This window comes from Camelus ferus, chromosome 28 (genome assembly GCF_009834535.1).
Source record: "Camelus ferus isolate YT-003-E chromosome 28, BCGSAC_Cfer_1.0, whole genome shotgun sequence".
Lineage (NCBI taxonomy): Eukaryota > Metazoa > Chordata > Mammalia > Artiodactyla > Camelidae > Camelus > Camelus ferus.
In genome coordinates, this window is record NC_045723.1 from 7,409,225 (window position 1) to 7,436,910 (window position 27,686).

Below are 27,686 nucleotides of genomic sequence, written 5' to 3' on the forward strand. Positions count from 1 at the left end.
GAGGAGCCGGGAGGGTCAATCTGCGTCGGAGGCTTGGCGTCCCACCCGAAGAGTGCTGGTTGGTCAGCGGTCCAAGCTGCCTCCACCTCCCGGCTGGGAGGCCAGGCTACCTCTGGGGCGCCGCGGGCGCAGTCCAAGCGGACGAGCTGCCCGCGTCCGGCGCCGGCGCGATGTGGCTGTCGCTGCTGCTGCTGGCCGTGCTGCTGCTGGCGGTCCTTCGCAAAGTTTACAAGGCGCTGTTTGCAGGCGGCTCCCCGAATCCCTTCCTCGAGGATGTCAGGCGACCACCCGCGCCCCTGGTGACCGACAAGGAGGCCAGGAAGAAGGTTCTCAGGCAAGGTCAGCGGGAGAGACCCCGGGGTCCGAGGCTGCGCCCGGGCATCCTCGCGGGCTGGCGTTCCCATCCCCGCAGGGCGAGCTGCTGCCGGACCCAGGCCTCAGGGTCCCCAGACGTAAAAGGCTTCCTTGCAGGTGGAGACGCCCGCTTTAGAGTCCTCCACCGGCGAGAGCCTTCACCCCCACAGGCTCAGGGAATCGTGGCTCCCCCGGCGCGGGCACTGGCTTTCCCCCTACTTGGAGACCTTTCCCCCACTTGGTTTTAAGACCTTAACTTTTTCACTTATTTTCCCACATGGGTTCAGAGACCCCCGTGGGATTGCTGCACAGAAACCTTTATAGGAAATTGCATTTGGTCCATCGAGCGACTTGACTGGTTGGACCATGGCTTGAAAACTTAGGGAGACGCCCAACAGAGTCTGCTCTTTGACCAAAGGACGTTCTCTGTCATCTTTAAAAAGTATTTGGGGCTTCTTTCTAAAGTTTAAAGAAAGAGTTATGCCGCTTTAAAAAAAAAAAAGTTTACCCTGTTTGATCTCCTGGGTCCCTCACTAGTATTTTGTGTGACAAGCCTTGCTTCACAGTTGGAGATGGTACTGTTCTGAGTGAATGGACTATTAGTCGGAACTGCTGAGATCAGTTTTAATTGGACTTGTCACTAATTTCCTGCATAACCATTAAGCACACTGTCACAAATTTCCTGCATGACCATTAACGAATCACTCCATTATCTGGGTTGGTCTAAAAATGAGATAACTACTTTAACTGTATTTCACACCAGGTTGTGATCTCTTAGTGGGTCATGAAATCTACTGAGTGGGTTGGGACTAGCATTTTAAAGTGAAGTAGAGTTGAAAACATCAGAGTGCATCATATATAGTTCTGGTAAGTATTGTGAAACTTCTGTTTCAGGTATTTATGTTATATACTAACATATATTCTGGGATGTAATATGAAATGTATTTTTCACTCTAGTATTCCCATTCTGGCAGGGTGAGCTGCTGCCCACTGGGACCCAGCGAATTATGGCCCCACCATCTTGGGCAAGGACTTTGGTGAGCAAAGGTCTGGGCATAGCCTGGTCCAGGCCCCGCCCCTTAGTATGGCTCATGCTCACGTGATAAAGAGACCTTTCTCTTACTGGTTTTAAGACTTTAACTTTTTAATTTGTCTTCCCACAGGGGTTCAGGTACATAGAAGAGCTACACAGAAACCTTTATAGGAAATTGCATTTGGTCCCTCAAGTGATTACAGTTAAGAAAAACAGTTAAACTAATTATCAATTTTTAGACCAACCCAGATAATGGAGTGACTTTTTTCCCTTCTTTAAATTTCCTTTTTAAAATTTTTCCTTTTTTTCTTTCCTTTCCTTTTAAAAAAATTTTATGGAGGGGAAGTAATTTTAGATTTATTTATTAAAAAAATTTTTTTAAACAGGTGCTAGGAATTGAACCCAGGACCTTGTGCATGCTAGACATGCACTCTACCACTGAACTGTACCTTGCACCTTGGAGTGACTTGTTAATGGCCATGCAGGAAATTAGTGACAGTGTGCTAAACGGCTATGCAGTTTTTCACTCTAAGTCTTTTTTAAAAAACATTTGAAAAGTTAAAAGTTTCCCAAGTTCTCTAGCAGCTTGAAAGATTGCAAATCTCAGTTCTTCAGGAGTGATCTTTAAAGAACAGACCTTGTGTGGGGAGTGCCCATCAAGCACCACGGGCTGTCCAGTTTTGTCTTGTTTAGGTACTGCCCTTTCAACCCTGCCTCCAGGCTTCCCCAGTGTGAGGGGGGTGGTGCTGTGACGTCTCAGAGCAGCAGCCTCCAAGCAGCTCTGTGCTGCCCACGCCTCTGCATCAGGATCTTGAAGAACCATCATATGACCGGGCTGGCCCACCTCTCCCTGCAGACTTTACATTTTCCCAAGATAACCTGCTTGTGAATGGGGTAGTTCCTTGAGCCAGCAGCCTGCCCCACGACACTCCCTCTTCCCCCACCTCCTTGTATTGTTTCTTCCCTAGCTCACTCTCTGTCTGGTTTTTGGTTTCTCAGCTTATGTTGTCAGAATTTTTCCCTTTTTTTTGGTGGGGGGAGGTAATTAGGTTTATTTATTTTTAGAGGAGGTACTGGGGATTGAACCTAGGACCTCATGCATGCTAAGCATGCACTCTACCACTTGAGCTATACCCTCCCCCCACTGTTGTCAGATTTTTTTGTTGCTTGTTTTTCTTATAATAATTTCTCGAGTCTTACTTTCTTTGAAAGTAGGGAAAATCCCCAGGTACATAGGTGGCTTTGGTTAAATCAGTTCTTTTTTATTTTGTTAGTTTTTGGTTAAATCAGTTCTGATCAAACCAAATCACTCTGTTTAATCTGCCTGGCTGGCCTTGAGCATTTCCCAGCAAAGTGTTGGTGATATTCTAGCCGGGAGTTCCGAGCCAAGCTGCTCTAGAGTTTTCCTGCATTGTACAAGCTAGAGGGTTCTGCCTTGGTTTCCACATCTTTGCTCTTTCGCTGTCCCGCCTGAGCAGCCCACCCTCTATCTCTTCCCCTGTGCTGCAGCTTTCTCAGCCAGACTGGTGCCAGAGAAGCTAGATGTGGTGGTGATTGGCAGCGGCTTTGGGGGCCTGGCTGCCGCTGCGATCCTGGCCAAAGCTGGCAAGCGAGTTCTGGTGCTGGAACAACACACCAAGGCAGGAGGCTGTTGTCATACCTTTAGACAGGATGGCCTTGAATTTGACACGGGTAAGGCTTCTGTGGAAAAGGGTGTGGGATAATGGGCATTTCTGTGATTTGGGGGACCACGTCTTCTCCCTGGGCACCACTTTCCTTGTCTGACAGCCGTACCTGCTGGGAGCTGAACTGGGCAGGGATTTGGTGGTTTCTGCTGCAACTACCCTCTACAGAAAGGGTGGGTAGCCCCCCCAGGCGTGGACTTGGCCCTGCAGGACAAACTCTTTCTTTTGTTGTTGTTGTTGTTGTTTTTATTTTTTTATTTTGGGGAAAGAGATAATTAGCTTTTTACTCATTTTTTTAGTGGAGTGGGGATTCCACCCAGGACCTTGTGCATGCTAGGCATGCACTCTACCACCAGGCTGTGCCCTCCCCCAGAACAACCTCTTTCACGTTGCTTCCTTGTTGGAGCCTTTCAGGGCTCAGTCGCCTTCTCTCTACGATGCCTTGTTTTTCTGTCTCCCAACAGGAATCCATTATGTTGGTCGCATGCATGAGGGCAGCTTTGGCCGTTTTACCTTGGACCAGATCACTGAGGGGCAGCTGGACTGGGCTGCCTTGCCCTCACCCTTTGACATCATGGTACTAGAAGGGCCCAGCGGCCGAAAGGAGTTTCCCATGTACAGTGGGAAGAAAGCGTACATTCAGGGCCTCAAGGACAAGTTTCCCCAGGAAGAAGCTGCCATCGACAAGTACATAAAGCTGGTGAAGGTAAGCTGGACACGCTGAGGACCCCCGCCTAGTCCCGACAAGGCTGACCTTCCGCATTAGAGGAGTGAGTGGTGAGGGAAGCAGGAAGGAGGAGCAGGCATGTCTGTCTGGAACTCAGCCCCCAACCCGGGTTGGCCTCTGTGCGCAGCTGGCCCCTCTGTCTCTGCAGCCTGGGCTCAACAGCTGCAATGCTCACTCCGGCCTCTGGGGGCGCCCTGTTCTCCTCGCTCACCAGGCTGTGTTCACATAGGCGCCCTTTTCCACTTCCTCTGAGACCAGATTGCGATTTTTCAAAAGGAATTTGGGCAGGAAACTGAAAAGCCAAAAAGGAATCATATGAGGGGAGGATGGAAAAAAATTCAGAGTACAGAGTTTTAAAAATCCATGTTCAGCCGGGTAAGTGTTTCAGGGCCCTCGGCCAGTGCAGGCTCTCGGAGAGATGCTGTTACAGCGCTGCTGGGGGCCAGGCGGTTCCTCCCTACCGGTTTCCTCCCCAGGTGGTATCCCGCGGAGTCCTTCATGCCATGTTGTTGAAGATCCTCCCGCTGCCTGTGGCTCAGGTGCTCAGCAAGTGCAGGCTGCTCACCCGATTCTCTCCGTTCCTTCGCGCGTCCACCCAGAGCCTGGCCGAGGTCCTGCAGCAGCTCCCAGCCTCCCGGGAGCTCCAGGCGGTGCTCAGCTACATCTTCCCCACATACGGTGGGTACCAGCCTGGGGCCCTGGGCGGTTCCCTCGATCTTCCTTCCTGCACCTGCTGGACTGACTGAAATGGAGCAGCATTCACCCCAGGGAGCTTAGGGAGCTTAGGGAGGAGACGTCTGTCCACCTCCCTGCTGGATGCTCTGGAGAAAAGGCCATTCATCCATGCTCTGGATGACCTTCCTTCCCAACCACCACTGCCCTCCCCGGCAGCCTGGCAGTTGGCAGGGAGGACACTCCCCCTGGCCCCAGGGTGGTTCCCCACGTTTTGATGGAAACAGGCCCTCTGGCTTCTCTGGGGATCACTTGGATCCTGGGGTGGAGAGCCTCAGGCCACGTGTTTTCTGATGGGAACCGTGTCCCTTCCTGAATGGTGTTGCTGCCTGCTCCTGCCTCGTCACCCCTTCCTTCATTTTGTAGGTGTGACCCCCAGCTATACGGCCTTTTCCATGCATGCTCTGCTGGTTAACCACTACCTGGAAGGGGCCTTTTACCCCCGAGGGGGCTCCAGTGAAATCGCCTTCCACACCATCCGTGTGATTCAGCAGGCTGGGGGCGCCGTCCTGACGAGGGCTCCTGTGCAGAGCATCTTGCTGGACTCAGCTGGGAGAGCCTGTGGTGAGAGGCCTGCATGGGGCTTCATGGTCCTTGGGCTGGAGTGGAGGGGAGACCCCAGAGAAAAGAAAGCAGTGAGGGCAGAAGGTGCAGAACTGACCTCCTCGTGGGAGCTTAAAAGCTGGAATCTGCCTCCAAACGGGTGGAGAAATAGTGATTGGTTCAGAGGTAAAAAGGACACAGGAAGGGTAAAGGATTGCGTGGTTCCCAGAGAACAGTATTTCATCATTTTTTCAATAGATAAAAATAGTTATCCAGTAACCCAGGGCCTTCTTGAGTGTAGGGGCTGTGTCTTTTTAATCTTTATGTCTGTAGATTCTAGATAACAGAGCCCAGTAAACGTTCAGTGGAGTGGGTCCGTACCTGGGCACTCCGTAGGGCATGTGCGGGCCGGCAGGCTGCCCTGCCCTCGATCTATAAATGACACTCACTGTCCCAGCTCAGGCATTTGAGGTCACCTGCAGGGAGTCAGAATCCCCCTGTGGGTGAACTCCGTGAGGGGAGGCGCTATGCAAGGATGGACTCCAGTAAATAGAACGGGGAGGGGGTGGTGCTTAAGAAGCATTGGGGACAGGGACGGAGGAGGCCCTAGGAAAAGAGGACTGGTGTGACCGTGAATTTGCCAGAGAAATCTGTTAGGGAGGAGGGGGTGAGTGGGTGGCCCAGTGCATGAAAAAATCAAGGGAGATCTCTGAGGACGCGTTTGTAGAGGAGTCCGGGAAGTTGCCAGGGGGAGGAGAGGCAGCTGGCAGCTGTGTGAGACTCTCTCTCCTTTTCATGAGCAAGTTTTTCCAGCCGGAAGGGGCTTATGAATCAAGGTGGGTTTATCGGTTCAGTAAATTCAGTTCCGAATATATTTATTTGTGTTTTTCATGTGCTAAGTGATAAAAGGTGGAGATAAAAGATACGTAAATCCTAATCTCTCATTTAAGAAGTTTCCAGCTCATGGGGAAGATAATTGACATGCCCCGTAGGGGCACGTGCTGAGGGTGGAGGTGACAGAGGATGGTGGCAGGGAAGGCCTCAGAGGGAGGCCACAAAGAGGGAGGAGAAGCCAGAGAGGCGGGTAGGTTTATTCCAGGCCGGGGGAATAGAATGTGCAGAGGCACAGAGGTAGGAAAGAGCTGAAAATGTTAGGTTGAATCATAAGAAACTGCCGTATTTATAGGTCAAAAACATGGTCGACTACCAGCTGTTTCATGTAGTTCCACCTAATAGTTGGGTGAGAATGGCCAGAGACGAGGCTGGGTGCCCAGGAGGGGCCACGTCATGGAAGGCCGATACAAGGCTTTGGGGTTTGATAGAGGTTGAGGTGTCACTGGAGGATGTTAAGGAGAGTGTTGGAACCAGAGCTCCGGCAGCGGTGAGGAGGGGCCTGGGATTCCAGCAAAGGCCTTCAGCCCACCAGCTTCGTTGGGGTTCGTGTGAAGAGAGGAGAGCCCACGCAGGGGTGGGGGGGTTGGAAGCAAGTGGGGGTGACTGTGGGATGCCCTGGGGGTGCTTGAGGATGTTCCCCTCACTTCGCAGTTTTGCCCGCCTGCCCGGGGGAGAGATCTGGCGGGGATAGGGGCCTTTCTCGTCCTCCTGGAACACACAGAGCCCCAGCCAAGCTCTTGTGCCTGCAGGTGTCACCGTGAAGAAAGGTCAGGAGCTGGTGGACATCCACTGCCCTGTCGTGATCTCTGACGTGGGACTGTTCAACACCTACAAGCACTTGCTGCCCGAGAAGGCCCGCTCTCTGCCAGGTAAACGCCGGGCTGCGTCGCTCTCCAAGTTCCCCAGCCTGGCCCCTCTGCAGGCAGCTTACTCAGCCTGGCTCCTCCTTGAATCAGGGCTGCCCTTTGACCCGCCTTAGACAGAAAGAGGAACACACTGGTCCCTAATGTCCATTCCCAGCAGGCCTCTGTTCAGGGGTTGGGGTCAACTTCCTTTGTATTGCATCCTCCTCAAAGACCCCTTGGTCCTTCTCTCTCATTTCATTCTTGGCATATTTACTCCCGTTCCCCTTGTAACCTCAACCACAGTTCCCTCTCCTCTGTTCGAGTCTCTAGTCCAAGTTGCCCATTTCTGGTTTCCCTAGATCTTAGATCCTCTCTCTGATAGTTAATGACGGTGGGTTGAGTCCTAAAGGGACATTTCTGGGGTTTTCACTTAGGTTGCCTCATGAATTCTGCTTCCTTTCTTAATTCCTCACTTACTGAGTGGGGAAGCCTGGTCTGACATTATCGGTAAAGGAACTAAGGCTGTCGTGGAGGAGAAAGGCCTGGCGTGATCGCTGCGGGCCTCTCCTGGGGCCCAAGGTTATATTTTCCTGTTTCTTTGGGAACCAGCTCCGGATCGGTGTGCAGGCTACAGGAGTACCCTGCTGGCTTTCTTCTGTTCCTTGAGCCCAGCACTCGAAACCTGGGACCCAGATGGAAATATGCCTCAGTCTGGCCATCTCCTGATAGTCTAAAAATGAAAGCCTATGTATTTTGGTCGGGGTGGGGGGCCTGTCTGTGTGCGAGCTATAGCTTTGTCCTTGCACTGGATGCTCAGCCACTAGGGAGAGAGCGTCGCCCTAATGTTCATGGCTGGGGAAACAGGTGTGTAAGTGAGGAACTTCCCAGGGCCAACCAGCTGGAGGTGCTCAAGCCAAGACAGGCTGCTGGGGTGTCTGACTCGAAAGCCTGAGCTCTTGGCCCTCTCTGGGCTGGGAAGAGTGGGGCCTCCAGAGAGAAGGCCTCACTAGAAGGGGCAGGAGAGCAGGTCAGCCCACAAGAAACAGTGGCTGAGCCAAGGTTAGCTGGGACGCCACCATTTTGGAGTGTAGCCGGAAGCTCCCGACATGCTTGAGGGAAGGGGGCCGCTGGGCTGGAGGGGACCAGTAACCCGGGGGGTAGGAGAGAGGGGTCTGGGTGGAGGCCTCTGGCTGGGGCGGGAGGTGGAGAGTAAGGAGCAGCTCAAGGTGCGGGTGGGGTGGAAACCATGGACTTCAGTGGGCCCCGGAGTGGGGGCCCTGAGAGCAGTGGAAGGAACTCTCCATCCCCGAGGGAGCCGGGCCAGGTGGCTTCAGTGGGAGAGTGAGGTCTTGGGTTTCCCTGTGGGGAGAGGGTGGGTGGCAGCTGTGATTGTCTCCAAGAGACAGGACGTGTCCTCCCAGAAACTGGCCTCCTCAGTCCTTTGCCCCACTTGGCTGGGCCTCGGCCAGCATGACTGCCAGCAGAGGCCAGCCCTCTCTCAGACTGGGTGAGCCGAATGGGGTGAGGCAGAGACCGCCCACTGGCTGTTGGCACTTCCTGCTTCCCTCTCTCCCCGGACCTCTGAACCCTGCCACTGTCCCCGACAGCCCACTTCCCGCCAGGCCCGCCTCCCCTCCGGGCAGCCACGCTTCAGAGTTGCCGCTGCCCTGCCCTCCCTTCACTGCCGGCCACAGCCTCCACCTGTCTCAGCCTGGAAGACGGGCTGGGGTGCCAGCCCCGACCTGGCTGAAGGGCCACTTGTCCCTCTTGGGTGCAAAGTTAGATGCTGCCCCAGGTGAATCTCAGTTTGAGAACATTTCAGGCAGTGGTGCTAATGACGCTTAACTCAGAGACCCCAGGCGCTGGGACTCCTTTGTTTCCAGCTGTTGCAGGGTAGAGAGTCTCACAGTTCTGTCTCCCTTTCAGAGATGGGAACTGGGTATCTGGGCGCCATGGGGACAGGCGGTTCTGGGTCAGGTGGCGGGTGGAGGTGGGGTGGTCAGGCAGAGGGGCCTTTGTGACAAGAGTGCTTTTCTTAAATTCCAGGGCTGGTTTGACAATCAGTAAGGGAAGCTAAGGCTGGGGTTGAGAATTAGGGCTTGGTGTAATCACTGTGTGCCTGATTTAAGGCCCGAGGTTATATTTTGCTGCCAGGTGTGTGGCTCCTGGACCCCCTCCTTCCAGGTGGAGAAAGGGAAAGGCGGGGCTGCGCGGAGGTGGTTGCTGTTCTAACAGGCCTCTGAAGACCTAGCGGGTTTCACTCCCGGGCCCCTGGTCCTCTCCGCACCCACCCCACCCCACCTGGAGATGGGGTGTGGTCACTTGGCAACGCTGGGGCCCAGGTGGGAAGGTGCACCTGCGGCCCTGGGCAGTTCCTGCTCCTTACCACCTCCCCTTCCCGCCTCAGTGCCTGGAAACCTTAAGGCCATTGCCCTACTTCCACTGTTACAACGCCCGCTTTCACTCTCAAAAGTGGCTTTTTCTGGATGACACATTCTGTGGTCATCCTACCCACTGCACTCAGTTCTCTGCAGCCTCTAAGAGGGTGGCGGGCTTCTTCTGGAAGCTCTCTTTTGCAGGAGGTGGGCATCTTATCTGACTCCTCCTCACTCAGCACGTTTTAGGTCCTCAACAAATATTTGTTACATGAATTAAGCAGAGCAGCCAGTGGTGAGCTATCCCTCAGGCAGGGGCTGAAAGTGTCCTGGGAACAAGAACAAGGGCTAGTTTGGGGGAGCAATTTCCAGAAAACTGGTCTGGGAGCATCGGCTGAGAGGTGGGGCTGCCCAGCAGCTTCCGTCCAGGGGACATCCAATGGCTGTCACCTTTCCACTCCAGTGCTGTTCCTCCCTCCTCCCCAGCTGAACCCTGAAATGCCAGGTGCCAGGTGCCTGTGATGCTGTTCACATCTCTTCACCGGCATGGCTCATGGCTTTGAGGCCTTGTGCTGACTGTCCAGCACAGTAGGAATTAGGCGCATTTATTCATTAGATAAGCTTGTATTAAACTTAATACTGAAGGCAAGGCTTATAACAAACTACTGTTCACATCGGTGTTCTTGGCAGTTTGGAGCCCAGTCATGGCTCATCACTGAAAAACATTAAGGGGACAGTTGGAGGCAGTGAGCTTGAGACCGTCCTGCAGGCGCGGTGAGCCGGCTCGGGGAGGCTGAGTGTCACCTGCTTCTGAAGGAGCGCAGAGCAGAAGTCTGGGGCTGTGGCCTTTGCAGGTGGGAGACAGAAGAGCAGGCCCCCGCCAAGTCGATGTTGAAATGCGTTGTCCGAAGGGCTGAGGCTGCAGATGAAGGGAGCAGGCATCTGCAGGCCTCTCCAGGGCGGCGGTGGCCGTTGGTGGCCATCAGTGGCCATCTGTGGCGACGGCTCACACAGCCCTCCGGACTCTCTGCAGGCGTGAAGCGGCAGCTGGGGATGGTGCGGCCCAGCTTGAGCATTTTCTTGGTCTTCGTCTGTCTCCGAGGCACCAAGAAGGAACTGGGTTTGCAGTCCACCAACTACTACATTTATTTTGACACAGACATGGACAAGGCGTAAGGCATCTATGTGCACGTCGGGGAGGCTGAGCCCCGGGAGAGGCAGCAGGCGATGGGATGGGAGGAGGTGGGCAGAATCCACTCCCGATAGGGCTTTCTCCCACCCAGGCTGCCCCTCAGCTTCATCCCTTTGGAGGGGTCCCTGGGGATGAACTGCCCTTGGGGTGGTGCTGGTGGCTGCCAGGAGGACCAAGGCCAGAGACCAACAGCCCCCTCCTCCCCCAGGATGGAGCGCTACCTCTCTAAGCCCAGGGACGAGGCTGCAGCCCACATGCCCATCCTCTTCTTTGCTTCCCCTTCGGCCAAGGACCCGACCTGGGAGGACCGGTACCCAGGTGGGGCTACAGGTCCCAGGGGGAGGGGAGCTGGCTGGGGAAGGGGCGGCTGTAGTGACCCGGCTCTGCGTCCCCAGACCGGTCCACCCTGGTCATGCTGGTGCCCACCTCCTACAAGTGGTTCGAGGAGTGGCAGGGCGAGCCCAAGGGAAAGCGGAGCAGCGACTACGAGGCCCTCAAAAGCTCCTTCGTGGAAGCCTCTCTGTCAGTCGCCCTGAAGCTGTTCCCACAGCTGGAGGGGAAGGTAGGGCAGGGGAATGAGGGCCGGGTGACTGAGCTCCAGGAAGGGCAGGAAGGGAAGAGGCGAGGATCTCACAGGGTCCCACTCCCCATCTCTCATCTCCTCAGGTGGACAGTGTGACGGGAGGATCCCCGCTGACGGCTCAGTTCTACCTGGCGACTCCCCAGGGTGCCTGCTATGGGGCTGACCATGATCTGAGCCGCCTGCATCCTCATGCGATGGCCTCCGTGAGGGCCCAGAGCCCCATCCCCAACCTCTACCTGACAGGTACCCCATTCGGCCAAAACCTGAGGCCCTGGGCCTCCCTGACACCCCACATCCCCTGTCCCTGTCCTCAGATCCTGCTGTCTGTCCCCTGCAGCCACCCACACCCTGGCTGTGCTGCCTCGGCAGCCGTGGGCCCTGGTCCTGGTCTGAAGCCAGCACTCAGTGGCCCCAGCTCAGGGGGATGAACCAAGAATCTTTGTCCTCCCTTGTCCTCCCCTCTCCCCGACGTGATGGGGGCAGGCAGCAGTGCTCACAGGCCTCTGTTCACGTCTCCTAGGCCAGGACATCTTCACCTGTGGGTTGATGGGAGCCCTGCAAGGGGCCCTGCTTTGCAGCAGCGCCATCCTGAAGCGGAACGTGTACTCAGACCTTCAGAAGCTTGGCTCAAGGATCCAGGCACAGAAGAAAAAGAATTAGTTCAGTTGGGGATGAATCAGAGGAATTTGGCTGGTGCTGTGGCACTGCCCTGACTTACCCATGTCTTTCTGCATTACTTCCTTGATCACGTAAATAACTCTAATTTGTTGCTGTTTTTTGAGTAGATGTCCAACACACAGGGCTAGCATACAGCTTCTTCCACCCAGGGCAGGCGGTGCTCGTCCACACCTTTTGTAACACGCCATCCCAAAAAAGGCCCAGTGTGGGCTACTGATTTGGGCAGCTTTAATGGCTCGTTAACAGTGCTCTGCATTCCACACCCACACTTCCAGACTCTGAGCCCTTGGACGGAGTGTTCTTTTGGCCACATGGCTAGAACCCTCGAGCATGGGTGAGCTGAAGCCTGGTGGGCCGGTGGGTCCTGTGGGCCCGAGGCTTCTCCTCCCGTTCACTCTGTGCTGTGCTGCAGGTCTGCACTGTGGAGGAGAGGGTGCCTGATGAGCAAGGTTGTGGTTGTAGTTCCACAGGGTCAGAGGCTCCAGATCCCATTTTTCTGGTTCCAGTGGCTCTTTGAGAGGGTGGGGAAACCCGTGTGATTGATAGGCTCCGTGTGGATGTGGGAGCTGGGGGTCAGACAGGACACGTTAGAAGGCAAGATATGCGGTAGGCGAGCACATCTAGTTCGTATGTAGCCAGGCCCAAGGCTCGTCTTCTTTCTGATCCAGGTGACATCAGGGTCTCACGTGCCGGCACCGAGATACCCTCCCAGAGCTCCGGGCCTGAGCCTCAAAGCTTATCTTCCAAAAATACACAGCAAGGTAGGGGTGTTAGCAGTCAGACACATTATGACTAACAGCCCAGCTACCTCCCAGACCTAGAACACCGGCTGCATGATTTCTGGGTTTGGAAATCAGTCAGGATCAGAACCTGAAAGGCTACAGAAAGTGTGCCAAGTCTGGGAGTGGCATTTCAGTTTATCAGTACGTACGTGGAGAGCAGGTGGGAAGGTGAATGAAGGCCAAAGGGTAAAAAAAAAATGACCTTTTACTTGTGTTAGACCTTGTTTCAGTTCATTTTTATGCAGTTTTAATAAATTTGATATTACGAGGGGGATGAAGAAGTGCACTGTAACCGGCAATAGCGTAGTGACGTCGCGCGGGGACAGATGGTTACTTGCCTTAATGTGATTAACTTGTAGATAAATGCCGAATCGCTGTTCTACACCTGAAATGAATACAATATAGTACTAACCCTATCAACTCTCCTTTTTTAAAAGAAAGGAAAAAAAAAATAAATGTAATGATTTGATAGCTTTAATATTTGAAATTTATTTTGGTTTCTGTGCAGATACAAAACTTCATTGCAATGGCCCTCACAGAAGCTCAGTAAAACATACACTGAAAAATACTTATCATCAGACCGAAGAAGCTTTAAAGAAATAAAATTAAGTAATTATCATTAAGTTACAAGCTGGAAATATAAAACATTGCAAAACAGTGGTGTTCTACTAATTGGGTAAACAAAAAAGAAGGGAAAATTTCAACAATCACTCATTTATGTAACACGTCAGACTGCTGCATTAAAGGAGCATCAGAGTGTGAGGAAGCTGGCTTTGCTGGCAGCTTGAAACACTCTACAGCTCAGACCCCGTAACTTTACCGAGCAGTTTCTAAATTGGGATATTTAGGAAATTCACCTGGGACTTGGGGAGTGGAGTTGAGTTAGTCCTGGTTCTGGATGCACAGTTAAATTAAATTTGAAAATCTCTTCCCAGGATTCTGTCTTAAGCAAAGCCAAGCCAAACACAACCATTCCAGGAAGAGTTTTTAGAAAAATGGCTGGCAGGGCTACTGGGGCTGGTGGATGGCACGCTCTCCTTGCTGTTCAAATGATTCAGAACACGGGCAAAGCGTGCTAGTTTTCATCACACATGCAGCATTACTTATCAAGTTACCCTGTGAAAACAAGGGGCAGGCTTTTGAATCAAATGACACGAAATGGCAGAAGAAGATGTGAATGCTCATCCGGGGAATTTCCGAGGCTCGGAGTCCCATCACCCAGTGTTCCGTTAAGAGTCGTCATGGGAAGAGAGATGTCAGCGTGCGCATCGCCGGCTGTCAGGTCTTTCTGAGGTCTCTGAGCCTGTCTAGTTAGATGCCTTCTACTCCCTCAGTCCAGAGGGGGACTCATCAGATAACTCTGCCCGGTGATCTGAAGCAGGGAAGCAAGCTCCTCTGTTAGCATCCGTGACTGAAGCACAGATCCATCCAAACAAACATCCTGCAAGCGAAAGCGGGGGGCGGGAAGGGGAGCACAGAGCTGTGCTGCCCCAAGATCACGCTGGTCCCTTTACACGCGAGAGGAGATGCACAGGAAGCCACTTAAGGTGGCTCCTGAAAACAGGGATGCGGGGCCTCTCACGCCTGCTCCCTGCCCCTCCCTGGCGGGACAGATGCCTCCACCAGCCCACCTTCATCTACACAATCTACAGGAAAACACGCTTCAAAGAGTCTATTTTCAAAAAGACAATTAGCCAGAGAACGACCTTCCCTGTGGTGTGGGAGACTTCTCCCAGGGCGATCTCTAGAGTGAAACTTCAGTTCTATCATAACTCACACAAGGAACGGTACTTCTTGGAGGCTCAAAAAGCTATGTGGACGCCACATGACTTGTGCACCCACTTGGGGCCCACCCTCCTGGTGCCTGGAACCAACCTTTCTCTGCTCTCCTCCTTACTGCAAAGTCCATCAGTAAGGGACAGCAACCAGTAGCCAGAAAGAGCTGGGTGAGACCCCAGTCAGGTCACATCCAGATGTCCTGCACAGAGAACACGTCTCCTCTGTAAGAAGACACCCAATTCCTGACGTCCCCGGGGCCTGTCCCGTGTTAGGCAGATCCACAGACGGCGCCATGGGGGGGGGGGAATGTCCCACAAGGAGCTTACTTTTCTTGGGGAGATCAGACAGAGACGTCGGATACTGGATGCCCTGCTCTGCTGGCGTTGCACCATTTGTGACCGGCATTATTAAGAGCTACTGGAGTGAAATGGAAAGAGCCAAGCGTGGAGGTGGGGGAGTCTGGGGAAAGAAGAGAAGGGGGAGCACCCTGCAGGGAGCCAGGGAACAGAGGCCACAGCAAGGACAAGGTGGCACAGGGGCCTGGGTGCGCACCCGACAAGAGAGGAATAGACAGACGTGTCTTCGAGGGCCTTCTCCCCCATCAGCACAGGATAAGGCAAAGGAGTTCTCAGAAGCCAGGACACAGGCCCCAAAGAGGGGAGGTCAGTTTGGACGGTCCATAGTGTCCAATTCTATCAGGGCCAAGACTAAGCTTTGAGAACAAGCCATTGGACTGGGTGACCTGAACCTCTGGGAAAACATCATCAGTGGAAAGACAGGGACCAAAGTGAGTTTGTAAAGGTTATGAAGAGGATGCAGGGCAAGGGGATGGAAGCGACACTTTCTGGAGAGGGTGAATGGCAGAAGGAACCACATAGACTGGCTGGGAGCAGAGGGATCCGGGCAGGCACGAAGGCAGACACAAGGGGCTAGTGGAGATGGGCAGAAAGAAGAAACAAGAGGGGAGGAAGGAAGGTAGGGACGTTCCCTTCTTACTTGCACAGATGTCACCTGCAAAGAATGAAAACCTCAACTCGAAGTCGTGGGCTGTTTTAAGCAAGGTAGAAGACAGCGTGACAGACAGGCCGGTCCCTTCTTCGGCCAGACGTCTTCGACAGCACAGAACGCATCCCATCCTCTCACTTCCCCCCTTCTCTGCGTTTCCCTGACACCAGCTGTTCTCTCTCAGTTTTCTCTTTGCAGAAACGACTCTCTCTAGGCTCTCTGCAATCGGGCAGCCCCACAAGGACAGATTTAAGTCAAACTTCAAACCACAGCATGACCCAAGCCACTAGCCCCGGTCACCCCGGGGGACTCTCCAAATTTCTTCCATTTTAAAAACCCCTGACGTGGGACAGAAGGGGAATTTTTACTCATTACCCTTGGCATTTTGTATCAGATAAGAGGACCATTAACTAGATTAGGTGGAAGAGGGCGTATAGTCAGTTTGTAAATAGAAGTCTGTTTTGTCTGTTCTAGGCAACAAAGGCAGAACAGAGTTGGTGGGAAACCTGGTTCACGAAAGCCCTTGGGAAAAACACGCAGACCCAAACCAGCCCTCCCACATGCTCCCCCGCCCGGAGCACGAGTTCACCGTACTCCCGAGAGCGTCTGAGAGCATCTGTAACGACCGGTGGGGGCAGGGACGAGCACAGAGATTCAGTAACTGCAACTGTTATTCTCAAAAGAACCTGCGATAGGACAGTGGCGCTACGGCTTTGCTCCCAGAACCGCCAAGTTGAGCTTCCTGCTCAGGACAACCGAATGGAGGTGGATTCACTTTGTCCTCAGTGACATGAAGACACCAGAAGAACGTGAAGAGGTTGCGAGACAGGCTGGATCCACAGGCGCCAGAGTGCTTTTTTAGTGGCTGTTTGGGTTTGTGGCTGAAGCCTTGGAGGAGAACTGTGGGTGCAAAGGAGCTCTCTGCTCATCGACATTTACCATCTTCTCCATCTTCTGTAGGGCACCCCCCCACCGCCAGCCCCGCTGCTCAGGGAGAGGACTTACTAGAAACGCACCTCAACCTACAGCTTCCTCCTAGGTCCGCGAAGGTAAATAGTGGTGAGTGCGCTGCTACCTTCAGGGGCTAACTTTAGCACAGAGCCAAGGCCCCAGGGAGGGCAGTCAACAGCAGTCACCTGCCTAGGCTGGGAGCTCCCTTTGGTCACGGCTGGGAGCCCGCATGTTCCTCAACTCACACTTAGAGGGGGAAAGGCTGGAAGACACCAGCATAAATAACAGGAACACAGGAGGACAGGGTCACCAAAGTGCAGGTGCAAAAACCAAAGCAATGCCCCCCGCCTCTGCCGGCCGGGACTTGCCGCCGAGCCCTAGAGGGGGGGCTGTCTCTTATGTCACAGTATTCTTCTCTTCATTTTTCTTGATTTAGAAACACATCAGCAGGGAGGACAAGGTTCTTGAGAACAGAAAAATCAAATCTGAAACGGGAGCAACACAACCCATTGGTAACGGTCACTTTTTTCAGAGGAACATGCCTTACTACTGTGATTGGAGGAGGGGTCGGGGTGGAGGGGGAATCAAACAGGAGTCGCAATTCGGGGAAAAAATTCAGAATTAAGACAAACTGACCCTCCACCATAGAACCAGCAATAAAAGCACATCAAATTATTATTATTTTTTTACAATTATGGAAAAACATTTTAAAGCTTTTTCTTGGTGATGGGTGCTTATGAGGTTTATTTATTTATGTATTTATTTCAGTGGAGGTACTGGGGATCAAACCCAGGACCTTGTGCATGCTAAGCATGCTCTCTACCACTGAGCTATCCTTCTCCCCGCCCCATAAAATTATTTTAAAAGTTGGTTTGTGGTAAAACATACACTAGAAAGAGCCAGACTTGGTGGAGGGCATATGGGAATCATGGCTTCCACCTTGTACCATTCTGTATTGTTTTGAATTGTTTACACGTGCATTTTTCTTAATCAGAACAAAATTATGGTGGGGAGGGTATAGCTCAAGTGGTAGAGTGCATGACTGGCATGCACGAGGTCCTGGGTTCAACCCCTAGCACCTCCTCTAAAAATAAATAATAAAAAAGCTAATTACCCCCCCCAAAAAAACCCCAAAAACTAAAATAAAATAAGGCTTTATTAAAAAAAATTATAATGAAGGGGAAAAAAAAATCCCTGGAGTCAATTATCTGGGAGGGTACTAGGCTAGGGTTAAACTGTGAAGCTGACCCACTGGGTCAGCTGACAAAGGGGTTCTGAGCTGAGTGGCCTGGTCTGAGCTGTACATGTGAGCTGTGTTCCTTGTAAGTCTGGGAACAACGCACAGCTGGGCACCAACTACTCTTGCCCAATGCCCTCAGTGAACTGCACAGAGGGAGGAAGGGCGTGTGCTGGCAGCGAGGCAGAGGCAACAGCCGGTCCCTGGCAGGGGCCTGAGCTGGCCGCACTCAGGAAGCCTATTTGCAGGGCTGAGCGGGGGGCTGGAGGCTCCCAGATCCTCCGTTTCTGGGTGTGTTTGTTTTCAGGGAGTGTACACTAGTGCTTTACCATCCAAAGTGCCGTTCCAGCAGCATGAAGAATGGCACCTGGGAACTCCCTAGAAATGAAGACACATTGGCTCACCCCAGACACACTGTGTTGTTTTTTTTTATATATATATTTCATTGTGCTTTTTATCACAATTCCTAGGGTGAGTCATACGCCGATTAAAATTTAGGAAGTGCTAGTGGAGGGCAAAAAGTACAGGACGAAAGCCTAGAGAGCTGCCCTCAGACCTAGATTTTGCCATAAACTTGTAGTGGGAAATTAGGGGAAAAAAACCTAGTGTTTCTGGGCCTGAGTTTCCTCATTTGTTGAAGGAAGAAGCTGTTGAGTACTTGAGAATTTCTTCTAGCTCCAACACTGCAGATATGTTTATATGGATGTCTTTAAGTCTCAAAAGGGCAGGGGCAATGGTAGCCCCCCACCCCGCCCCAGAATCAGCTGCAGCCACCATGCCAGACGCAAGCGCACTGCTGGGCCCATCTGAAAGTGCATATCCCTCCCATGGACCCGGCTCTTCCTTCCTTACCTTCTGGTCCAAACGCTGGTAGTCACTGGCCTTTGGCCGCCGAGTGACCTTGGATCTTTTCCCTTCCAGGACAAAAGCAATAATCTAGGGCAAGGAAAAAGAAAGTGATTAACAAGTCACTCTATAATGACACGTTTCAGTCTCTGAAATCAGAGGTAATCACCTGGTGGCCCATTTGTTAATGACCCTGACAGCAAAAAAAGCAGTATGTCCACAGAAAGGTCAGGGCCTCGTTACATCAGAATCCTTCATGCTGCTAAACAGGAAATGTCAGATGCAGGAGGGCAGTTCTAGGCTCTAGCTTGTGGGAGTCATTTACTCAAGAGCACTTGGTGAAAAGAACTGCCAGCTCCTCCCCAACTTAGCCTCCTCCAGGCTAAGCGATCCCTTTTTTTTTTTTTTAATCATAAGCAATATTTACTTATCTGCCAATATATTCTTTCACCCCCCAGTTCACTTCATCTTAACCTTATCACTCTCATCTCATGCCATGATGAATACTTGGATGTAGAACAAGGACATTTTACTAAATGTCTCCCCTCATTTCTCACAGCCCTAGGCCTCATGGCTATCATGAACTGAATCCTTCAATTTTAAACAGCCTATAGAAACTACGAAGTTCTTAGGGCTCAATAAGAAATGCAATCATTTTGTAGTTAGAGTGGTTACTAAGCTAGAGATAATAATAAGACAGGAAGCATTGTCTTTTTTGAGAGTGGAAGCAGCAAGAGAAGTGCTCTAACTAACAAACTGACAGCTACTCGGGTCCTCTCAGGCTGTGAAGGATCGAAGTTCAATATTATGGGAGGAGGCCTCAACTCAGGTCAGGTCATAATAATGTCCTAAACTCGGCACCTGATGCAACAGCAGAGGGCCCGCAGAGGAAACAGACATGAAAACAAATGGTTTCTACAACAGGAGTAAAGAGCCCTAGCAGGGTCTGAGAAGAAAACTGAAGTCTGTTTTAAATTCCCAGTGCTTACAGGCAGATGAGTGATGAACACTCACACCACGCTTTCTGGGTGGAGGAAACCCCATTGCTCTTCTTAGGGTGGCTCTCAACTTACCTTCCGCTTGTTGTGGTAGGCAATGTAGAGGACAGCAACGAGGATGGCTGCTGTCACCAGATACGCAAAGAAGTGGCTGCTCTCCGCACCGGCACTTCCAAAATTATCCTTATCAGGGTCATCTTGCTTATTCAAGGGGTTCAAAGACGTCTCTTCACGGTTCTTACTGGAGACAGGGTCAGGCATTTCTTTCTCTTCTTTGGGTGGTGAATCCTCTTCAGGCTCTGTATCCTCTTCCTCAGTGTCCTTGGGCTCCACATCTTCACTTGGCGCTAAAGACTTATCTTCTCCCTCCTGCTGGGGAGAAGGGGGTTCGGAGCCCGGTAATACGTTTCCCCCAGCTTCAGTTCTGGAAGCTTGTAGAGTTTTGTCAGCTAGTGTGTTGAAGTCAGGCTTTGTGACCTCCTTGTTATCAGAGGAGGCGCTGGGGACCTGCTGGTTGGAGTCTCCAGAGGGCTGTTGCTCCGATGTCGACTCTCCAGGGCCGGCTTTCGTGGTGTGCAGCTCCGATGCCGGCCGGCTAGAGCTGTCATTCGTGGAGTGCTGTTTCAGAGTGGTTTTGCCAGTATCTTTTTGCTTAGACGGTTGGCTCGAGGTGAGAGGTCCTGTAGAAGGCTGAGTTTCCTTCGGAGCGAGGCTGGTGGTTGGCGGAGAAGTGGGCTGCAAGGCCTCTGAAAAACAGAAACCAGGTAGCTGAACAGAGGCAAGCGGGGAGAAAGGAACCCGCAGATCCCTGCAACGGACAAACAGGGGAGGAGGGGTGATGGCGAGCGGAGGGGTGGTGAGGGGCAGGGCAGGGAAGTGAGGTCAGGTGGGGATCGGCCTCGGCGAGGATGGTGGGCCCGGGGTCGAGAGTGGGATTATTGGGGGCTGGCAGAAATGGGGGGGTCTCACCCGCCACGGCGACGCTCAGCAAGACAAACGCAACCAGGAACCGCATCCTGCAGATTGCGCTTCCGCCCTCTACTGCTATCGCGAGATCGGCGCGCGGGCTCAGCTCTCGAAGCCCCGCCCCTTCCTGCGCGCGTCCTCCGCAGCCCCGCCGGGAGCCCAGGGCGGGGCTTGGGGAAAGGCCTGCGGGGTGAGTAGTTCCGCAGCTTCTTTCTGGTTGTGGCGGATTTTGTCGGTGGCGGTGTCGTGCTGTCCTCTGTGAAGGGCGTATCCACCTTTCCCTGGCTCTTTTGCTCCGTGGCTGTCGCAACGGACGTGTCACTCTCCTTTTCCTCTCATACTTATGGGACTATCCAGGCCGAGCACGAGCTCTCTGGCCCGCGGGGTCCCACGGGAGTGTGACGTCGCTGGGCCGCGCGTCACTTCGCAGCATCGCCTTCCTGCGTATCTTTCCCCGTGTCTCGTGGTTCCTGCCCTGCTGCACACGAACGTGTGGAAATCTGTGGCGGGAGCCTGCGCAACCTTGCTGCCCTCTCTCCCGACTCCATGGGAACTGCCCTCTGAGGTCGCCAGAGATGTTTTCTAAAAAGTCCATCCTTTTCCTGATCTTAGAAGGTCTTCGTGTTTCCTGCAGAAAATCCACTGAATGTGTAGAAGTAGAAAACAAAATTTTTGTCCCACTCTTCCAGGGTAATCAGTGTTAATGTTTTAGTGTATTTCTGTCCGGCAAATACTTAATGTTTTTGATTACGTAATACATTTAATGGTTCAAAAATCAGAACGGGATTTTTTTTTAAGTACAGGTAGAAAATTCTTGCTCTCTACTCCGCAACTTTACATCTAGTTTTTTTTTTTTTTTAACAAATACAAATAGACATATTTTCCTTTCCTTCTTAATTAGTGTATTTTCGTTGTCTTTTTTCTATGCATATTAATTTTCTCCCAAATTGGAACCATTGGGCAGTTTTGCATTACACTGTTTAAAATTACGTTTATAGTTATTGTTGTTTATAATGAAATCGTTTTATGAACACTGGCCAGAGTATGTGCTTTGTGGACTAAGGTTTAAAAAATGGTAGGCGCTAACTTAATGGAACATGTAATTTAGTGGACCACAAACATTAATCAAATATTTACACAGATGTGTGTGTGTGTGCATGTGCACACACATTCCAAGAAATGCTAAGAAAGAAAAGTACAGAAAACATGAGCTTTGTTGAGAAAGGCACTTTGAGCTGAGGACCAGGTGTAGACTGTAGGTATTTCTCTGGTGAGATTGAAGGGAAGAGGAGGGTGAGCTTTCCTGGCTGAGTGTACAGGGTGTGCAGAGGCCTGGAGACAGGTGGGAACTCGGTATTTTGTGTAAGAAAAAAGATGATGATAGCATTGTCAGATAACAGAGAAGAAGAAGAATGGCAGGGGATGAGGCTGGAGCAGATCTGGATTAAGGAGTAAATAATCTGAGAGTTGTCCCGAACATAAATCTCTTTGGGGCACAAAAGTACATCAAAAACTATGCCAGTTAACGCAGGTTGAAATGTAATCCCACTGAAAAGGACTACAGCTGTCAGGAGATAAACACTCCCCTGCAGTCTGAGTACAATATTCGGGTTCCATGGCATTCAGTACTAGTTAGTCCAAATTCTAAAGGGTTTTAAGGACTAGTACATGGCATAGATACAATTTTCAAGAACAAGTGCCTTGTCATTTAAAACCTCTTTAATATGCGTCTCAGTGTTTTTCTGTTGTAAGAAAATCTCACACACACTCTCATCACTAAGGCGAGAATAAGAATCAGAGTGAAGTGAGAAATTGTTTACCAAATTATTTCAGAACCATGACTCTGGCTAGAGGAAGTGAATTGGTAAGTGAATGTTTCTAAAATTGTCTCCACCTCCCCTAAATAAATACTTGAGTAACCTTAGAGAATACCGGCCTAGGACAAATGGTTACTAAACTTACGTGGTGATCATTTTGTAATACATGCAAATGTCAGATCACTATGTAGTACACGTGAAACTAACATAATATCGTCCGTCAACTATATTTCAATTAAAAAAAAAGGATATTGGCTTAGCACACTCATATGTGCGCACATTTGTGTTTGTGTGTGTAGATAGGAGAATGGCATATTATTAAGCCTGACCCATTATTAGGCAGGAGAGAAAATAAGGGTCCAAATCATGCAGAGTTCGTGGGCCATGTCCAAAGTTTTATATTTTATCCTAACATAAACGAGAAGCCATTAAAGAGGTGTAGGTAGGGGAAAGATATAATCAGAGACGGGAAGTTTTGAAGGTTAGTCTGCTTGTCAGGTGAAGAATCTGTCGTCAGGGTGGTGAGGGGAGAAGAGTGGATTTAGGAGTTAATCATTAAGGAGACTTGCTGTAGTCCAAACAGGACCAACACAGGGACGGTGAGAACGGAGGGAAGTGGTTGGACTTGAGATAAACTTGGGAGGCAACACCAACAGACCGTGGAGGTGGACTGGACTTGGGAGGGAGGGGGATGGTGAGGAAGGTGTAGAAAACCAGATTTAATAAGGGTAGGGCATAGAAAATGAATTCATCCTGCTCTTGTTTAAGATGCCTGTGGGACAGTCAAGTGGAGGTGTCAGGGAGGTAGTTGGAAATGTGAGCATGGAGTTCGAAGGTAAATATAGGAACTGTTTCCCTAACTAAAATATTGTTTAGAAAATATGACTTAATAGTTTCAGAAAAAGTAATTTGAGTTTATCATAATTTTTGTGACAGTTCCCTTATTATTGGAGATCTGAATTATTTTCAGTTTTCTACTGTTAGTAACTATTATTTGTAATCAGGGACTGGTTAAGGGCATGAGACAGACCCTCAAAAAAATGAAGCAACTTGCTTAAGGTTGTCCTATTATCTTACCCATCCTTGGACAGCAGTGAATATTCTTAACCTGCTAATTTGATAAGAAAAAAAAATAGTCACTAACTATTATTCTTGAATAGTTTTTGAACAAGTAATTCACATGACTTGGGGGAATTTACTTAATTGCTTTAAGTATCAAGTTCTTCATTATGAAATGGGAATCAAAGTGTTGAGGGTTAGATAATTCATACAGAGTATTTAACACAGTATCTAGCATATAATTAAGGTTCCCCCAAATTGTTGTTATTATAATTAATGTGTTCATTATAGAAAAGTTAAAAAAACAAAGATAAGCTAAAGTAAGAAAATAGAACTATCCTGTAATCCAGAGCTATGATCATGAATATTTTGTTGGTTCTCCCTTTTTTATAGGCATCTGTGTGCATATGGTATCAGCTGGAAACAGAGCAAGTTACAAAACCACTCATGCAGTTCTTACCTTGCAGACCTCTTTGTAGCTTTAGTGCTACTAGTCTTGTCACTTGTCTTTTAGGACACTAACCTCTCCTTGTTTTCCACTATTTGTTTACTCAGCATCCTTTGAGGGTTCACAGTTGTCATAGGAGCAAGTGTTTCCAGAAGGAAAATGGAATCAACAGTCTTAAACCCAGCACAGAGCTGAAGTAAGATAAGGACTTAGATATTTCAGCAGACTAGTGGGAGCAAACCCCGGTGGCAGTGGGGCAAGTGGTGAATGGAAGGTAAGTAGAAACCACCGTTTCCTGGAAGTGTGAATGAGAAACAGAGGGTTTCTAATGTGGGAGAAGATTAAGTTTTTTTATTGACTGAGAGGAAGACAGTATTAGACCAAGATTACAGGACAGATACAGTGGCTGGACGACTGGTGGAACAAGGTACCCAAGATGAAGGGCCGAGGTCTGGAGAGCAGTAGTGCAGTTCCCACTGGGTTGAACCCGGGGTTGACACGTAAGACCTGCAGAAAGGCGGTTAGAACGGCCGGGGGTGAGAGGATGTTTAGGTAGGGCTGTTGGAGATCAAACGAGAGCTGGCCTCAATTTTCTTGATACTCTAAGAGGTAAGGCAGTCTTTGAGAGTAAGAGGGTGGGGATTAAACTGGGGGCTTGATGGTGGAGAGAAACGTTGTTGAGGGGACTAAGAGAGGAAGCTGACCCAGGGTACGTGTAATAATCGATGAGCGGTGCTGAGGGCCTGCGTTATGTTAGGCACCACAGATCTACTGTGGCACCTGCTTCAGTTGTGTGGTTTTTTTTTTTTCTAAGAAGCAGATCTTAGCACTAACTCCTAACTCACACCAATTTCGGTTTAAGGGAACGGTAGGGTGTAACTTGAATAAGTCTTAAAATTGCCTTGCACTTCTTCATGATGAAAACACTCAACAAACTCAGAAAAGAAGGGAACTTCCTCAGTCTGAAGGGGGCATGTGCAGAAACCTTACAACTAAGGTCATACTTAATGGTAAAGACTGGGTGCTTTCCCGCTGGGATAAGGAACAACGATGTATGCTCTCCCCACTTCTGTTCAGCTTTGTACTGGAAGTAGCCGAGACAGCTCAGCAAGAAAACAGAACAAAAAGCATCCAGATTGGAAAGGAAGAAATAAAACTATTGCTATTTGCAGATAACATGACCTTGTATAAAGTCCTGAGGATTTTCTAAAAATTTATTAGGATGAGTTCAGCACGGTTGTAAGCTGTAAGAGCATTCTACAAAAGTCGGTTGTATTTCTGTACACTTGCAATGGACAACCTAACAATGAAATTAAAAAACAATTTCATTTACCATTGTATGAAAAAGAATGCAATCCTTAGGTGTAAAGTTAACAAATGAAGTGCAAAACTGACACTGTGAAAATTTATGAGAGATTATTGAAAGGAACTGAAGAAGCCCTGAATAGATGAAAAGACATCCCATGTGCATGGACTGGAAGACTTGATTGTTAGAATAGCTGTGCTCCCCAATGCCTATTACAGTCCCAGCGGGCATCTTGGAAGAAGTTGACAAGCTGATCCTAAAATTCACATGAAAATGCAGGAGACCCGTAATAGCCAAAACAGTTTTGAAAAAGAACGAAACTGGAAGACTCTCACTTCCCAATTTTAAAATTTACTACAGAATGATGGTAATTAGGACAGTGTGGTACAGGCATAAAGACAGAGGTAAATGGAATAGAACTGAGAGTCTGGAATTAAGCCTATACTTTTATGGTCAGCGCCATTAGTATTAGTTGAGTAAATGCAAATCAAAGTCACAGTGAGATGCCACTTCACACCTAGCAGGATGGCTGTAATCAAAAAAAACAAAATAATACGTTGGTAAGGATGTGGGGAAATTAGAACCCTCACTTTGCTGATTGCAATGTAAAATGTTGCAGAGCTTTGGAAAACAGTTTGGCAATTCCTCAAAAAGTTAAAACACGGAATTACCGTATGACCCAGCAGTTCTGCTTCCAGGTATAAACCCCAAAGAATTGAAAACAGGGACTCAAACTTACATTTGTATGTGAATGTTGATAGCAGCATTATTCACAAGAGTCAAAATGTGGAAACAGCCCATGTATTCCTGAATGGATGAATGAATAAATAGAATGTCATTTATACGTACGATAGAATATTACTCAGGTATAAAAAGGGATGAAACGCTGACTCACACTACAACATGGATGAACCTCGGAAACATTACGCTGAGTGAAATAAGCCAGGCACAAAAGGACAAGGACTGTATGATTCTTCTTACATGAGTTACCTAAAAGAGGCAAATTTATAAAGATAGAAAGTAGATTAGAGGTTCCTTAAGTCTGAGGGAAGGGGGGAATGGGGAGTCAATGTTTAATGGGTACAGTTTTTGTTTGGATGATGAAAAAATTCTGGAAATTATGGTTGCACAACATCATGAATGTACTTGATGCCACTAAACTGTCAACTTATACATATCATACATATATATGTTATATTACATATTTTACCACAATTTAAAAAGCTGTGTGTCTGAGTAGGGTGAAAAACCTGGCAAGTACTCAGAAAAAGGTAAAAGAAACTAAATTATTTTATCAAGACTTAAAAAACACAACTCTGATATATGTTACAACGTAGATTAACCTGGAAAACATTATGCTAAGCTAAGTCAGTCAGGCACAAGAGGACAAGTGTTTTATGAGTCCATTTATATGAAATATTTAGAAAGAGAAAGTAGATTAGGAGTTACCAGGGGCTAGGGGGAGGGAACTAAGGGAGTTACTGCTTAATGGTTACAGAGATTCTGTTTAGAGTGATGACAAGTTTTGGAAATAGACGGTGATGATGGTTGTACAATACCACGGATGTAATTAATGCCACTGAATTGTACATTGTTTAAAAGGACAAATTTTGTTCTATCTGTTTTACCATCCTAAAAAAAAAAAAAAACCAAATGAAGTGCTGTTACATACAACATGGATGAATCTTGAAAGTATTATGCTGAAAGAAGTCAGTGAGAAAGGACCACACTGTATGTATGATTCCATTTAAATGAAATAGCCAGAAAAGACACATCCAGAGACAGAAAGGAGATTCATGTTTGCCAAGGGCTGGGCTGGGCTGGGGTGGGAGTGGGGTGAGAAGGAGGAAGTGGAGGGTATTAAAGAGTATAGGGTTTCTTTTTGAGAATTTTGAACATGTTCTAAAATCGACTGTGATGATGGGTACACAGCTTTGAACATACTCAAAACCATCAAACTGTACACTTTAAATGGGTGAATTGTGTTATGTGAATTCTATCTCAATACGGCTGTAACAACAATGAAAAATTAGCTGTGGGGCAAGATACATGCAAAGCAATCCAAGGACACCCTTCTTGGTAATTACAGGACAAATGGAAATAAAAAGACCCCTCTCTCTGGATCTCAGTTATCGATGCAGACTGGTCTGTGCACATTCGAGACTGGAAGCTCGGCTGGATTTTTCTAGTTGAATCAGGCAAGATTTATATCCCCCTCCAATTAGCAGTAATCTTCTGTGTGTCTGCAAAACCCTCACCCCGGGCTCGGTGTGAGGAAGGGGGCTTAATTCAACAAAAGGACTAAAATACTCAGAGGAGGTCTTGCGACTGCAATTTTATTTTCTTTTGTGAAAATAAACAACTGGGAGTTTAAACTGCTCCAAAAAAACCCCATAAAAACAAAAAGAAATACACACAGAAGAAGCTTGTGAGGTGATGGGGGAGGGAGGAGGGTCTGTAGAGCTTTGGCAGATTGTGCTAGCACTGGCCCAGGTGACAGAAGCCAGACCTCGGAGCCAGGTCCTTTCTGCCACTCTGGGGCTGTGAGGGGACATCTTGACTGATGAGGGGATGGAACACAGGCTTCTTCACTGAGGAAGTGGCAGGCACCTTGAGGCCCTTTAAATGCAGGGAAGAACCATTTCAGAGGACCTCTTCCCCTGCCGAGAGCTGGAGGCTGGCGGGGTCAGGGCCACTGATGGAAAGGACGCTGGTGGAGACAAACCAGGCCAAGGTGTCTTCTGACACGGTCACAGCCTTACACTGGGCAGAGGATGAAGAAGATGAAGGCAAGAACCGATGGAGTTCAGCAAAGGAGAGACACGTGGGCCAGGTAAAGGGGAATGATGCC

General features: G+C 49.6%; 2 protein-coding genes and 1 long non-coding RNA gene across 3 annotated transcripts; 2 read left to right on the forward strand and 1 right to left on the reverse strand.

The window, feature by feature from the left end:
* Window positions 1–22: 22 nt before the first annotated feature.
* On the forward strand, window positions 23–12,899 carry RETSAT (retinol saturase). Its single transcript, XM_006183613.3, has 11 exons — window positions 23–339; window positions 2,897–3,079; window positions 3,537–3,778; window positions 4,276–4,477; window positions 4,898–5,095; window positions 6,718–6,837; window positions 10,222–10,360; window positions 10,589–10,698; window positions 10,776–10,942; window positions 11,047–11,206; window positions 11,484–12,899. The coding sequence occupies exons 1-11, from the start codon at window positions 171–173 to the stop codon at window positions 11,621–11,623; spliced, it is 1,830 nt and encodes a 609-aa protein (XP_006183675.1). The 5' UTR covers window positions 23–170; the 3' UTR covers window positions 11,624–12,899.
* Window positions 12,893–20,643, reverse strand: TGOLN2 (trans-golgi network protein 2). The gene is made up of 4 exons (XM_014558316.2): window positions 20,209–20,643; window positions 19,315–19,985; window positions 18,248–18,331; window positions 12,893–16,643 (listed from the first exon to the last, which is right to left on the reverse strand). Exons 1-4 carry the CDS (start codon window positions 20,252–20,254, stop codon window positions 16,638–16,640), a joined length of 807 nt encoding a protein of 268 aa, XP_014413802.1. The 5' UTR covers window positions 20,255–20,643; the 3' UTR covers window positions 12,893–16,637.
* Window positions 20,347–26,513, forward strand: LOC116660399. The gene is made up of 2 exons (XR_004315906.1): window positions 20,347–20,395; window positions 23,637–26,513. It is a non-coding gene; the product is annotated as an uncharacterized LOC116660399 (long non-coding RNA).
* Window positions 26,514–27,686: the final 1,173 nt, after the last annotated feature.